We start from the raw sequence: 14,996 nt of genomic DNA, 5'->3' as shown, positions 1-14,996 counted from the left end.
TTTTCTTTGTCCCCTCATTTTGGCTGCCTTCCTGTGTTTGCTTTTATGTAGTATGTAGAGCTGCTAGGCCTTTGGTCTTGGTAGCGTGGCATAATGTAGTAGGTGTTCTGTAGGGTCCAGTTGTGCTGTCTCCCTGATCACCCAAGCTGGACACTCAAGGTGCACCACCCTACCCCCAGCTGTGTGAGCTGTGCACATCCTCCTGTTGTAGGTGAGCCTTGATTGCTGTTGCCATGACAATGGTAGGGATTTACCCCCAGGCTGATGGGCTTTCCACTAGGAGAGCTGGCTCTGGGGCCTCCTGGGAGATGTAGGTCTAGGTCAGCCACTGCCTGTGCTCTGCCTAGGGCTCCCTGGCATGAGCTATAAAGCTATCTTCAGATGGTTGCTGCTTGTGCTAGGCTTGGAGGTGCCCAGGCGAGGCCAAGCTGTGAACCAAGGCTGCCTGTTGCTAGTGCTTGGCTGGGGCCACTTAGTGAGAGGTACGGGGCAGGCTGAGGCCAGGTGCTGCTTGCTTGAGTGATTTTAGGAAAGTCTGAAGCATGAGCCAGTCAGGCCATTTGTATGGAAAAACCACTGGAAACAGCTTGGATGCGTTCAAAAGTTGGATGGGGTGGGTCTCAGGGAATCACCAGGTGGGGCAAACAGTGATAGCTAGGTTGATGGAGACTAAGATATAGCACCCATTGCTGGCTCTGTGCTGGGGGATGAAGGGGAGTTGTCTGAGAAAAGGACCAATTGCCTCTGCTGGCACTTTTGTGCAGCAGAAAGCTGCCTCTTCAGCTCTTGCCCAGATGCCAGACAATTCAGTTCCACTCTGTATGTCCCTGGTGCCTTTTGAGCTGCTACCCCAGAACTGGTGCTCAGAGTAAGTACAAGTAAGTTTGTGTGTGGGCCCTTTAAGAAGAACTGCCTGGGACTCCAGAAGCATCTTTCTCACTCAGTGACACTCCCTGCTGATTCTTACAACCAGAAGTTTTGGGGACTTCTCTTTCTGGCACTGGTGCTCTGGGTTGGGACCCCACAATCCTCAGGGGTACCTCTGAAGCTGAGATATCCCTCCCGATTTTTATTTGCCACACATGGGTATGGGACCAGACAATTCTGCTTCTCTGCCCCTCCTACCCGTCTCAATGTAGGACTTCCATTCCGCCAGATTTCAGGTGGTTCTGAATGATCGTTGTTCTGTAGTTTAGTTGTAATTTTGATGTGGTTGTGGGAGGATGGGAGTACCACATTTACATATGCCACCATTTTGACTGGGCTATATCTGTCCTAGAATAAATAAGGACTGATTACATTTCAGTTTCATTATTCCATATGTATTACTAAGTCCTATTAATTTTGCCTCTTAAGTGTCTTTTGAATCCATCACTTATCTCTTTGCTGCCACCCTGCTGCCTCTTCTGTGGATTACTTCAAATAGCCTACTTACTGGTCTCTTCTCCACATTGATTGTTGCTCTTTTCAATCAGTGCTTCACATTTTGGATGGAATAGTCTTCTAAAAAGGTGAATCTGGTTATTTTACTACCTGCTTAAAATCTGTTAACATCCTTCCATTGAAGATGGAATTCTATTCCATTAGAGTAATGGCCAAAATCTTGAACATGACTTAGCAGGCCCTGCATTTTTCAGTCTCAACTCACTATTTTTCCTGGCTTTGCACTTAAGCCCAATTGGTTTTCTTCCTTCCTGCCTTACAGCTTTGGCATATGCTGTTCTTTTTGTTTTATTATTTAGTTATTAATTCTTCTTCATTAGAGAAGCTTGCTTTGGCAGCATTTTCCCCATCAACCACGTTCCTTATCCTACACTATGTTTTTATAACACCCTCTGCTTTTCCTTTGTAGCATTTCTCAGTCTTGTGTTTATATTTACTTCTGTGCTATTTGATGTCTCCTCCACTAGATGGGAAGCTTCTTGAAGGCAGGCATGTGTCTTTTGCATTAGTCCCCAGCACTTATCAAAGACTGATATGCTTTTTCCAGGATCGTCTTTATAAATTGCTTGGAAACTTTGTGATCACTTCAATCTGTGCTTGCTTGACCGTTTTCTGTCCTATATTAACCACTAATATGGTTAGCTTATGTGCCTAACTGGCTTCTTAAGGGCTTATACCTCTGAAGATAGGCTGATCTAGGAAGTCCATACATTCTTTTTTCTGTGTTATACCAGATGAATTAGGTCTGTCCTGTCTCCTTTGTGAGAGGAGATTTACAAATATGGAATTATATACCTTTAAGCTTCAAGAGGCAATAGTTTTGTTTTCATCAACCTTGAGAGTAATCTGCAATACCTAATAAGGATAAAATTCTTCTGGATTGTGGCCACATGGGAAACCAAATGTTAACCATGACAGCTCACTTTCCTCTCAGGTTTCAGTGACATTTTCTTCTACGAAACATGATTTGAGAAAGTTGTGGCTCAGTTTCTGATGAAATCAACGAAACATGTCTTATTTAATGTGTATATCTGCTATTGCTAAAGTGTATAAAAATTCCTCAGATTTATGATTCCAACTTGATCTTTTGAATCCTGTATATTCTAATTACTGCTGTATCAGATGACTTGCATGTTAGATTAATATTGATTCTGTTAAATTCTAATTAATAGACAGTTATTTACTCGGAAGATTCCTTTCTTATGAGTAATTTCTGTAGGCTTATTGGGATCAAGGAAGAAATTACCTGGCCAAACTAATTTATAATCATAGGCTGATGGTGGTTAACACCTCTCTATGGATTAGATCTAATACTGTGGTTCTTAACCTCAGGTGCACATTAGACCTGGGGAGCTTTAAAAACTCTTGCTATCTGGCTGCACCTCAGACCAATTAAATCAGAATCTCTGGAGCTGGACCCAGGTATCATTAATTTTATTTTTTTTTAAGATTTAAAAAATTTTTTATTTTTAGAGAGAGGGGAGGGAGGGAGAAAGAGAGGAAGAGAAACATCAATGTGTGGTTGCCTCTCGCACACCCCCAACTGGGGACCTGGCCTACAATCCAGGCGTTTGCCCTGACTGGGAATCGAACTGACAACCCTTTGGTTTGCAGGCTGACACTCTATCCACTGAGCCATACCAGCCAGGGCTCATTAGTTCTTTAAGTACCCCAGGTGATTTTACTGTGTAGTCAAGATTAAGAACCACTCGATCTGGTAGGAATTTCTATTTAGATATTTAATAAAACAGTCACCCTTTCACTGTGTATCTGCATTATTGTAGTGACTGTCTTAGACTTTCCATGTAAACCTCTTTTGAGTCTGCCTTTATTCTTAACTGGGAGGATGCCATTATGGGCTTCATGAGGATAGCATGGACTGTACTGAGTTGTGTGTCAGTCACTGGGAAGCCCTTTTTATATATGAATGTACATATTAATCCTTACAACAGCCTTAAGATATATAGGTATTATTCACTCCATTTTTGTAAGTGAGGAAATAGGCTTAGTGTGGTTAAATGACTTGCCCACGCTTGAGTTTAAAGCCTCTTTAAACCTCAACTACTTCCCTTTCTAATGTGAGTAGACAGTTAACACTTTGAGACAACTACTTTTTGTGATAAGCTTATCCACTAACAACAGGGTATCAAGTAGGGGCCTGGTTGAAAGCACCCCTTACTGATAAGGCCTGGAAAGACAAATTCCTAACAGAGTTGGTGCAATAGAATCTCTAGCCCAACACAGAGGAAAACCCCATGTAAGTTGAGGAGTTCTAATACTTTTCTAAACATCTTGTTTTTTTCTAAGAACTGGCTTACTATAATAGATTTTAATGGAAATAATTGGGCTTGGTTAGCCCACCTAAAAACAAATGCACATTCACACCAGTCAGAATGGCTATTATCAATAAATCAACAAACAAGAAGTGTTGATAAGGATGTGGAGAAAAGGAAACTCTCCTGGACTGTTGGTGGGAATGCAAAATGGTGCAGCCACCATGGAAAACAGTATGCAGTTTTCTTAAAAAATTAAAAAAGGAACTGCTTTATGACCAAGCAATTCCACCTCTGGGTATATATCTGAAGAAACTCAAACACTAATTTGAAAAGATATGTGCATCCCTATGTTCATTACAGTGGTATTTACAATAGCCAAGATGTGGAAGCATCCCAGGTGCCCATCAGCAGACAAGTGGATAAAATAACTGTGCTACATATATACAATGGAATATTACTTGGCTATAAAAAAGAATGAAATCTTATGACTTATGAATTATATGGTTGGATCTAAAGGGTGTTATGCTGAGTGAAATAAGTCACACAGAGGAAGACAAATACCATGTGATTTCACTTATATGCAGAATTTAAAGAACAAAAATGCATAAACAAAACAGAAACAGACTCATAGATACAGAGAACAAGGATGACAGAGAAGAGGTTTGGAGGGCTTAGTGAAAAAGGTGAAGGGATTAAGAAGTATAGAGTGGTAGTTACAAAGCAGTCATGGGGTTATAAAGTGCAGCCTAGGGAACATAGTCAGTGATATTGTAATAACTATGTATGGTGCCAGGTGGGTACCTGAAATATCAGGGGAACACTCTGTAAAGTATATGGTTGTCTACCTACTATGCTGCAATCCTGAGACTAATATAAAATAATATTGAAAAAAATTAAAACAAATGCATAGTTTTAGACATAGTCACTCATACTGTTGGGTACTGTATTGAAATCATAGAAGCCAAAATACTGTTGATGATAGGGGATGTTTTTCTCTTTATAGTCCAGTGACGGTTTCTTAGTGCCTTTATAGACTCTGAAATGTCTTTCCTGGGATCCAGTAGTTTTCATTCACTGTAACACATCTAATTACTCTGGGTTCCAGAAAATAACCTGGGACTGTCAGAATTATTTATACTAGGAGGGCTAGGTAAGTAATGTGAATGGATCAATTAATAGATGATCAAAGTGGAATAGATGAAAGAGAGTAGGACATGATGAGGACAGGGATGAGCTCGTTCGTGTTCCATTTTTAGGGATGAGAGTAGGTTCTAGTCTATTGTTGCTATGAGTTGTCAGATCTTCTAATTTATGTAAACAACCTGGAATCTAAAATTTTAAGTGAACTCTCCCAAATAAAACATGTCTGTATGAATTCAGTCTCCTGAGGTTTCCTGTTTTGTACTCTGTGCTTCTTTTTAAAACACTTTTAATTCACTTTATTTTTCGTATGTGGTGGCTACAGTTGGAACCTGGGTCCTCTGCATGGAAATTCTGGTGTGGGTCTTTACAAGATGGTCAGTGAATTCCTGATAGGGAGACTTGGTGAACATAGTCCCTTTCCAGGGGTTGGGAGTGAGATAGCTGTAGGTCTTAGAGATGGCATCAAAAGTGGCTTGGTGAAGTTGCCTAGGGTGGCAATGCAGTTCTTGGCTGAGGTATAGCTGTCATGGCTACTGGCCATCATCAGCAGATTCCTGGGCACGGGGGCTGAGATGATGCCAGTACCCCTGGGGGCATGGATGAAGCGCACCAGCACAGAACCAGAGCAGCTGGTCACCTTGCAAGGGCCAGTGTGGGGCTTGCTGATCTTGTTCCTCCAGTAGCCTCACTGCACAGGGACAATAGAGAGCTTGGCCAGCTTGATGGCTCCATGGATGGCAGTGACTCCTTCCTTTGAGCACTTAACATCCAGACCTACATGTCCATTGTGGTGACAAATACATTATACCGGGTCCTATGGCCAGCATGGGCATAATCTTCAAAACCTCATCCTTGAGGGATATCTCCATAAAAAAGTAAATGATCTCAGATTCTTTGGTGGGCAGGAAGAAGAGATGGATCTCCAGGGACTTGATCTTCATGTCCTTGACCAGGCGGCCCAGCTTGATGACAGGGATACATTTCTTGTCCTTGTCCTTTGCAAGCTCCATGGCCTTGACCCCCAAACCCAACCTAGGCTGCGACCTTGGCCCTGGATGCCGCAGCAAAATCCTTCATGGAAGGTGCTGCACCTTCCGGGGCCCCTGAGGCCTGTGGGCCCTTCTGTTGCACCTGCACCATTCGCCATTCGGTGTTTCCTTGGAAAAGAAGCTACTCTCTGTGCTTTTGAATCTATCTTGAATGGTGGACTCTACTCTTTGCTAAGTCCTTTACCCTTATTTATTTAATCAAGGATAATTCCCTTAGGATAAACTGATAGTATAGTTAATTTGTTCTCCAAAAGGACAAGGTTCCCCGCTCCTGCCAAATTGTAGTCCCATTGGTTGCTGAATTGCCTTTGAGACTATGCCAGCTTTCCTTCCACTGAACTGCAAACCCAGATTTTGAGAAGCCAGCAGATGTTGGGTGTAGCTATTATATATTTACATTGAATTTGGCTTTAGGACATCATTTTGTCAATGAATGTAATACTGCATTTTCTTAAAGCTATATGATTTGCAGGTTCCTCCACAGATGTTGAGCTTTTACTGAAGCACTTTTCTGTAAGGGAGTATCTCTGGCTACGTAAGATTTAAACATGATACTATTCTTTATTTTTGTATATTTTGCTTAATCTCCTTCCAATGAATTTTCCTTTATGTTATAGGCATATAGTTGGAAAGAGAGGGGACACTAGGAAGAAAATAGAAGTGGAGACCAAAACTTCTATTAGTATTCCTAAACCTGGACAAGAAGGAGAAATTGGTGAGATCCAGTATATATGTTATATGTGTTATCATTTTTGCATGTGTATGGAATAATGTAACCCAACTGAGGTGTTTAGTGACTATATTCTTTATGAGGTTGTGTAGCTATTGGCCTTTTTATGATATCTCCCAAATGAGGAAAGATGTTAGACAACCTTGTCATAATTGAGTACCTGGGCCTTCATTTTATACTTTGCCATGTACTGAGGAGATGAAGCTTCCAGATTTTGTTGTGATTAGATTTCTTTTATGTTTTAGTAGCTTGAAATGGAGTTTGTGAATTGTTTCAAGTTAGAATGAGAGAAAACCAGTGAGACCTATGAATTTGAAATAAAGTTTAGCCCTTTCCATAAGTGTTTCCTTGTTTTTACCTTGTTTTGTAGACTATGAGTAATGATTAAAATACCAGTCTGATTCAGATAACTGCTGAGGCTAGGAAAAATAGTTTGGTAACATATATCAAGTCATAACAAGTCAGAAAGTGTCTGAACCAAACATCAGTGTGAACCAAGGGCTCAGGCTTGTTTTGTAAAACAGTTTTGACTGAGGGGCAGTGTAGGGACAAATTGTTTTAAATAAGATTTTATTTATTTTTTAGAGAGAGGGGAAAGGAGGGAGAAAGAGAAAGAAGCATCAATGTGTGAGAGAAACACTGATCGGTTGCCTCTCATGTGCACCCCACCTTGGGACGGGGCCTGCAACCCAGGCAGGTATCCTGGCTGGGACTTGAACCACTGCAACCGTTTGGTTCACAGGCTGGCACTCAGTCCACTGAGCCACACCAGCCAGGGCATGACTGTTCTTATATTGCACAAAATAAGATGAGTACTATTAATTGTTTCTCCTAAAACAATATAATCTATGGGTGTTTATGGAAAATAGATTATTGGAGGCTGCTGAACTTAGTTGATTTTTTTAGAAGCCCTATAGTTTTAGGATGAGTTTTTAAAATTTTTTGTCCCACTCTGACCAGTGTGACTCAGTTGGTTGAGCATCATGCTGCAGAGTTAAGGGTGCCTGGTTTGATTGCCAGTCAGGAAACCTGCTTGGGTTGTGGGCTAGGTCCCCAGCTGGGGTTGTGCAAGAGGCAACCTATTGATGTATCTCTCACAAATTGATGTTTCTCACCCTCTCTTTCTCCTTCCCTTGGCCTCTCTCTAAGAATAAATGAATAAAATTGTTAAAAAAAACTGTTACGTTAAAAAAAAGAACGATCACTGTGACAGATAAGTAACAGTTGCCCTTAGAGCAGTGCTGTCCTAAAGAACTTTCTGTGATGATCTATGTTTGCACTGTCTAGTGCAAGAGCCACTAGCCATATGTTACTATGAGTACTTGAAATGTGTCTGGTGTGACTGAAGAACTGAATTTTTAATTCTATTTAATTCTAATTAATTTAACTTCTGTTTAACTAAGTGCTTGAGGGCTCCTGTATTGGACAGCACAATACTACAGTTTTCCCAGCCTCTTGCTGACTTCAGTAACCTCAAGAATAAGAACTTTAATGATATTTATAAAGGACTTTTATTAAAATAAATTACAAATTTTAAAAACCTTGGGTCTTTCCTTAAGCTTCAAACTTGAAATTACAAATATTGAAGTATTTTATAATTGCATTTAAGCTTATTTATCTAGCCCTGGCCGGGTGGCTCAGTTGGTTGGAGCGTCATCCTGTATACTGAGAAGTTGCGGGTTTAACTCCTGGTCAGAGCACATACCAAGGTTGTGGGTTTGATCCCTGGTTGGGCCGCATACAGGAGGCAACCTGTCAATGTTTCTCTTTCACATTGAGGGTTCTCTCTCCCCTTCTTTCTCCTTTCCCCTCTCTCTAAAATCAATGAACATGTCCTTGGGTGAGGCTAAAAAAAAATTAAGCTTATTTAACTACTTTTTTTCTAATTTTAAAATTATTATATACTTTAAATATGGAAGCTTGCAGAAATTATATATAGTAGGTATAAAAGGAAATTTTTTTGTAATAGAAACTCCAGACCTAATTACTATTGGCAGTTGAATATGTTCCCCATTTTTGCTCTCCATATAGTAAAATATTATAATTTTTTAAAAAGACTTTATTTATTTTTAGAGAGCAGGGAAGGGAGGAAGAAAGAGAGGGAGAGAAACACCATTGTGTGATCGCCTCTCGTGCGCCCCCAGCTGAGGACCTGGCCTGTAACCCAGGCATGTGCCCCGACTGGGAATCGAACCAGAAACCCTTTGGCCTGCAGGCTGGCACTCAGTCCACAGAGCCACATCAGCCAGGGCTATAATAATTTTTAAGAAATATATTTTATTGATTATGCTATTACAGTTGTCCCAATTTTTTCCCCCTTTGTCCCCCTCCACCCTGTACCCCTATCACCTCCAGCAATCCCCCACCCCCCACCCTTAGTTCATGTCCATGGGTCACACATATAAGTTCTTTGGCTACTGCATTGCCTATACTATTCTTAACACCCCCCTGTCTATTTTGTACTTACCAATCTGTGCTTCTTAATCCCTGCACCTTTCCCTCATTTTCTCCCCTTCTACCTCTATATCTATAATTCTATTCCTGTTCAACTTGTTTGCTTAGTTTGTTATTTGGATTCAATTATTGATAGTTGTGAATTTATCGCCATTTTAATGTTTATCATTTTGATCTTCTTCATTTTCTTATATAATTCCCGTTAGAATTTTATATAATAATGGCTTGATGATCATGAACTCCTTTAGCTTTACCTTGTCCGGAAAGCACTTTATCTGCCCTTCCATTCTAAATGATAGCTTTGCTGGATAGAGTAGTCTTGGTTGTAGGTCCTTGCTTCTCATCACTTTAAAGTACTTCTTGCCTGCCCCTTCTTGCCTGCCAAGTTTCTTTTGAGAAATCAGCTGACAGTCTCATGGGAACTCCTTTGTAGGTAACTCTCTGCTTTTCTCTTGCTGCTCTTAAGATTCTCTCTTTATCTTTAACCTTTACTGTTGTAATTATGATGCGTCTTGGTGTGGTCCTCTCTGGGTCCATCTTGTTTGCTACTCTGTGCTTCCTGGACTTGTATGTCTATTTCCTTGACCAAATTAGGGAAGTTTTCTTTCATTATTTTTTCAAGTAGGTTTTCATTTTCTTACTCTTCCTGTTCTCCTTCTGATACCTCTATGATTCGGATGTTGGTACATTTAGAGATGTCCCAGAGGTTCCTAAGCCTATACTCATTTTTTTGAATTCTTTTTTTCTTCCTGCTGTTCTGATTGAATGCTTTTTTCTTCCTTGTGTTCCAAATTGTTGATCTGATTCTCAGCTTTATCCTCTCCACTGCTGGCTCCCCATAGATTTTTGGGTCTTGTTTATGGTGTTAAAGTGTCCAGCGAGTTCCTGGAGCAGCCTGCTAACCAGTGTTTTGAACTGTGCATCTGATAGGTTGCTTATCTCCATTTCATTTAGTTATTTTTCTGAAGTTTTGTTCTATTCTTTTATTTGGGCCATATTTATTTTTCTCTTCATTTTGACAGCCTCTCTATGTTTGTTTCTGTGTATTAGGGAGAGCTGCTTTGACTCCCTGTCTTAGCGCACCTGTTAAGTTGTATGGGGTGGAGCCTTATGTAATCAGCAAGTGAACTCATGTCACAGCTCTGTTTTGTGTGGCGGAGGGCTCACAGAGGGGACAGTGTTGCTGCCTGGCCTCTTGAGTTTTGCCTGGGAAGAAACTGTCTCCCCGCTCACACTTCACTTTCTCCCCATATGCCACTGGTGCCCTTCCAGGTGTTGCCCTGGTCCTGAATCCCAGAGTAGGTGGGTCTGCATGAGTCCTAAGTCCATTTTGGGCCCTTTAAAAGTACACCGTTTCTTCCGCCTACCCAACCCCCACTGGGTTTTACAGCTAGAAGTTATGGGGACTTGTCTTCCTGGTGCTGGGCCCCTGGGCTGGGTGGTCTGGACTGGGGCTGGGATCCCTTGCTCTCAAGGTATCCCTCCCATATTTATCCACCACACGTGGATGTGGGACCACCTGTTCCCATCTCCACACCCCTCTGGTTATGGACCCTCCTACCTATTTGGATGAATGTGGTTTCTTTAAGTCCTCGGTTGTCAGACTTCCACATAGCTCTATTTTCTGACAATTCTGGGTGATATTTGTTTTGTAGTGTAGCTGTATTTTGCTATAATAGTGTGCAGATGTGAGGCATGTTTACCTACGTCTCCATCTTGACTGGAAGTCCCATGTAGTAATTTTTATAACATGGCATTTATGTGGAGACCTTAGCCATTTAAGGTACTGAATCATTCCAAAATTTATCCAGAAAAGGGTAGGCAGTTGTAAGGATTAGATTTTGATTGAGAAAGCATAGATATTTCAGTGTGAAAAACAAGTGTGTCTAATTTTAGTTAAAAGTAAGAATTTGATGGAACTAATTTAATTGAAAAACAGGAGGATAAACTGGCTTATTGGTCTTGTAGAGAAGTAAAGTATATGGAGAAATCAAATTTATTGGTGAGAGTAAATTTAGTTGTGACCCTAAGACTGCAGTTTCATTGGTGTGATATTTGCTGGCATTTGTTCATTTTCTTTTGCCTCGCCTTAATTAGAGAGCCTAGAGAAGAAAATGATCTAGTAGTAGGTTTTAATTTGTCCTCTGGACATAAAGTTTACTGTTTTGACCATTTTAAATCCTGAATTCAGGAGCATTTAGTACATAATACAGTGTTGTGCAACCATCACCACTATCTAGTTTTAGAATATTTTTTATCACTCCAAAAGAAAAACTCGTATTCATTAAGCAGTCATTTCCCATTCTTTCCTACCTCCAGTCTTCAAGTACCACTAATCTGCTTTTTGTCTCAGAATTTGCCTGTTCTGGATATTTCTTGTAAATGGAAACATACATACAGTATATGGCTTTTTTTTTTTTTGGTCTCTTTTTTGCTTAGCATAATGTTTTCAAGATTCATCGATATTTTTGCATGCATCAGTTCTTTTTTTTTTTTTTTGGCTGAATAATGCACCATTGTATGGAAATACCACATTTGTTTATTTATTTGTTTGTTTACGGACATTTGTATTATTTCCACATTTTGGCATTGAAAGAACTGCTGTGAACCTTTGTGTGCAAATTGTTTGAACATCTGTTTTTACCTCTTCTGGGTTTCTGTGCAGGTGTGGAATTGCTGGGTCATGTGGTAATTCCTTTTTAACTTTTTATGGAACTGCCCAACATTTTCACAGCAGCTGCATCATTTTACATTTCCACCAACAAGGTATAAGGGTTTACTTTGTATCTTTTGAACTCATTTTTCTAGTTCATTGGCTGGTCTTGAAGGATATTCTGTTTTTAGCTCTGGCCAGGCAGCTCAGTTGGTGGAGAGTCATCCGGACATGCCAAGGTTTTAGGTTCAATCCCCGGTCGGGATGCATACTGGAATCAACCAACGAATATGTGAATAACTGGAGCAACAAATCGATGTTTCTCTCTTTCTCTCTCTCTCTCTCCCTTTTTCCCTTTCTCTCTCTCTCTCAAATCAGTTTCATAAACCATTAATCCCTGATTGGTATGGTTTAATTGGTTGGACGTTGTGCTACAAAGCAAAAGATCACTGGTTTGATTCCCGGTCAGGGCACATGCCTGGGTTGCAGTTTCAGTCCGCGGTCTGGGTGCATGCAAGAGGCAACTGAATGATTGATGTTTCTCATGTCGATGTTTCTCCCCTCTCTTCTTCCTTTCCCCCAATCTAAAAATAAATAAATAAAGTCTTTAAGGAAACCAGTTAAGTTAAAAAATAAGGATATTCTGTTTTTAGACCTTGTACTGCTTAGATTGAATTCATTTTAAGTTTTTACACTTGGTACTGTCCCCAGTTCAGAATTATGTACATATTTAGGTCAGCTCCCCACAGATGACAGTGTTTATTAGCATTTGATTGATCCTTGAGTGTGTTAACCCTTTTTTTTTGTTTGCAGTAATCACTGGCCAGCATCGAAGTGGTGTTATTTCAGCCCGAACTCGAATCGATGTTCTTTTACTCACTTTTAGAAGAAAGCAACCCTTCACACACTTCCTTTCCTTTTTCCTCAATGAAATTGAGGTTCAGGAACGATTCCTGAAGTTCCAGGAGGAAGTACTGGAGAAGTGCTCCATGGTAAGCAACAAACAAAACAAAGCAAAAGCTTAAAAGAAAATGATGAATACAAAAATGGTTCATAATTCAAATAGTAGATACAAATTTCTTATGCCAAAAAAGGTAACCATTTCTGAAGGTTTCTTTTAATTCTGATGTATAGACATAATCAGCACATAAGTGTCTATATATTACTGAAATATTCTTTAAGAGTTTTAAGACACAGATGGATCATCTTAATATACACACTATCCTGCACTTTGTTGGTGGCAATGTTAATGAGACTCCACCACAGGACAGTCAGGGCTTATTAGGGATTAGTAACAAAAAACAAATTTGCATATGAAATTTTTATACTTATGTAACAGTGAAATGCTTGTATCAGAATAATAGCAGGTAATTTAGGTTAGAAATTAAGTTTTAAAACTCCTTTGGATATACTTTTAGATAATTTAAAGAAATACTGATATTTTTAAAAATTATGAAAGTAATAATACTTATTATAGAAAACTTAGAAAATACAGGAAGGATTAATAAAAAGTCACTCATAATCTCACTACTGACAGATATTTGGTATGTTTGTGTGTGTGTGTGTGTACATATACATATATTAAAAAAATAATATGTGTATATGGTTTTATATCCTGTTTTCTTTGAAATTTAATATTATACCATGATTATTTTATTACTGAATAAAATGCTAAATAATTTATCTTTGCTTTCGAGACTGGGAAGGAGCTTACAGTAGTGATTACTAATAACATGATCTGATTTCAATAACTGTTCAGATGACTTGGTTTTTAATGGCTGCATGCTATTCTGTTATAGGGATGTATAATAATTTATTGAATCTTTACTCTATTTTTATTATAAATAATGATTTTATGAGCATTCTTCTGCACTAGTCTAATTAGTTTTCTACTTAATAAATTCCTGGATGTGGAAAAAGAGTATGTGTGTGTTGGAGGCTTTTGATATGTATATCCAAATTACCTTCAGGAATTGCTTTAGCATTTTATACTTTCTTTAGGTTTCTTTCCCTACCCTTGCCAATACTGGGCGTTATCATTTTTTTTATATATATTTTTATATTCCAGTGGACAAAAAATACTAGCTCATTGCTTTACTTTCATTTATTTGATTATTGGTAAATTAAGACTTTTTCATATGTTTAACTCTTCTTCATGTTTTATTTGATTTTCCTCTGAGAGTGTTCATTTAATTTACTAGTATGAACTTCATATATAATAAGATTGATATTATTTCATAACTTACATTTAACTCTTTAGTTCATTTGGAATGTATTTTGATATTTAGTAAGAGGCGACCCCTGCTTAGTTTACCACTTATCCCCAGGAGAATTTAAAAAATTTTATTTTACCTTAAAAATTATCATTTTTATTTTACCTTAAAATGGACCTTTTGGGGTGTACATTTCTATGAATTTTAACACATGTATAGATTTGTGTAGCCACCTACCACAATCAGGATACAGAATAGTTATACTACACCAAAACACTCCCTCATGTTATCCCTTTATAGCCACCTCTTCCCCACCCCAAATCCTGGCAATCACTGATCTCTTCTTGGGTACTAGAGTTTTGTCTTTCTGATAATGCTATGGAAATGGAATCATACAATGTGTAACCTTCTGAGACTGTTTTTTTTTCACTCAGCATCATGCCTTTGAGATTCATTCAAGTTGTTGTCTGTATGTAGTTTTTTCCTTTTTATTACTAAGTAGAATTCCGCTATATGAATGCACCGCAGTTTGTTTATCCCTCTGCCCATTGAAGGACATTAGGGTTGTTTCCACTTTTTGACAGTTAGGAATAGAGCTCCTATATAAACATTTATGTACAGGTTTTTATGTAAACATTTCTTTAAAGTGAATACCCAGGAATGGGATTGCTGGGATATGTGGTAGGTACATGTTTAACCTTATAAGAAACTGACAAACTCTTTTTCCAAGTACCTGTACCATTTTGCCTTCCCACCAGCAACATAAGAGAATTCCAATTGCTCTGTGTCCTTGTCAGCATTTGGCAGTGTTGGCATTTTTATTCTAACCATTGTACTTAGTAGTGTTGTGATATCTTATTGTGGTTTTAATTTGTATTTCTCTAATGAATAATGATGTTGAACATCTTTTTATGTGTTTTTTGCCATTCTGTATTCTCTTTGGTGAGGTGTCCACATCTTTTGACCATTCAAAAATAGTTTTCTTACCATTAAGTTTTGAGTGTTCTTTCATATATATTCTGTAATATATATTCT

At 39.0% G+C, this 14,996-nt stretch overlaps 1 protein-coding gene and 1 pseudogene across 8 annotated transcripts in view; one reads left to right on the top strand and one right to left on the bottom strand.

Moving 5' to 3' along the window:
- Positions 1–14,996, top strand: part of ASCC1 (activating signal cointegrator 1 complex subunit 1) — a 115,111-nt gene that overhangs the window by 5,830 nt on the left and 94,285 nt on the right. For all 8 annotated transcript variants that reach the window (XR_016511228.1, XM_090278179.1, XM_090278176.1 and 5 more), the window contains exons 4-5: positions 6,529–6,626; positions 12,562–12,740. Coding sequence is in view for 7 of the 8 variants with exons in the window: in XM_090278179.1 (XP_090134305.1) it covers positions 6,529–6,626; positions 12,562–12,740 (277 nt within the window). In the remaining variant the exon portion in view is untranslated. The remainder of the gene's footprint in view (positions 1–6,528; positions 6,627–12,561; positions 12,741–14,996) is intronic.
- Positions 5,159–5,872, bottom strand: LOC150010257 (small ribosomal subunit protein uS5 pseudogene; annotated as a pseudogene).

Source organism: Furipterus horrens, unplaced genomic scaffold, assembly GCF_987537825.1.
Source record: "Furipterus horrens unplaced genomic scaffold, mFurHor1.1.pri manual_scaffold_5, whole genome shotgun sequence".
Classification (NCBI taxonomy): Eukaryota; Metazoa; Chordata; class Mammalia; order Chiroptera; family Furipteridae; genus Furipterus; species Furipterus horrens.
The sequence above is the reverse complement of the archived record's forward strand: the minus strand, read 5'-3'. Positions and strand labels throughout refer to the sequence as shown.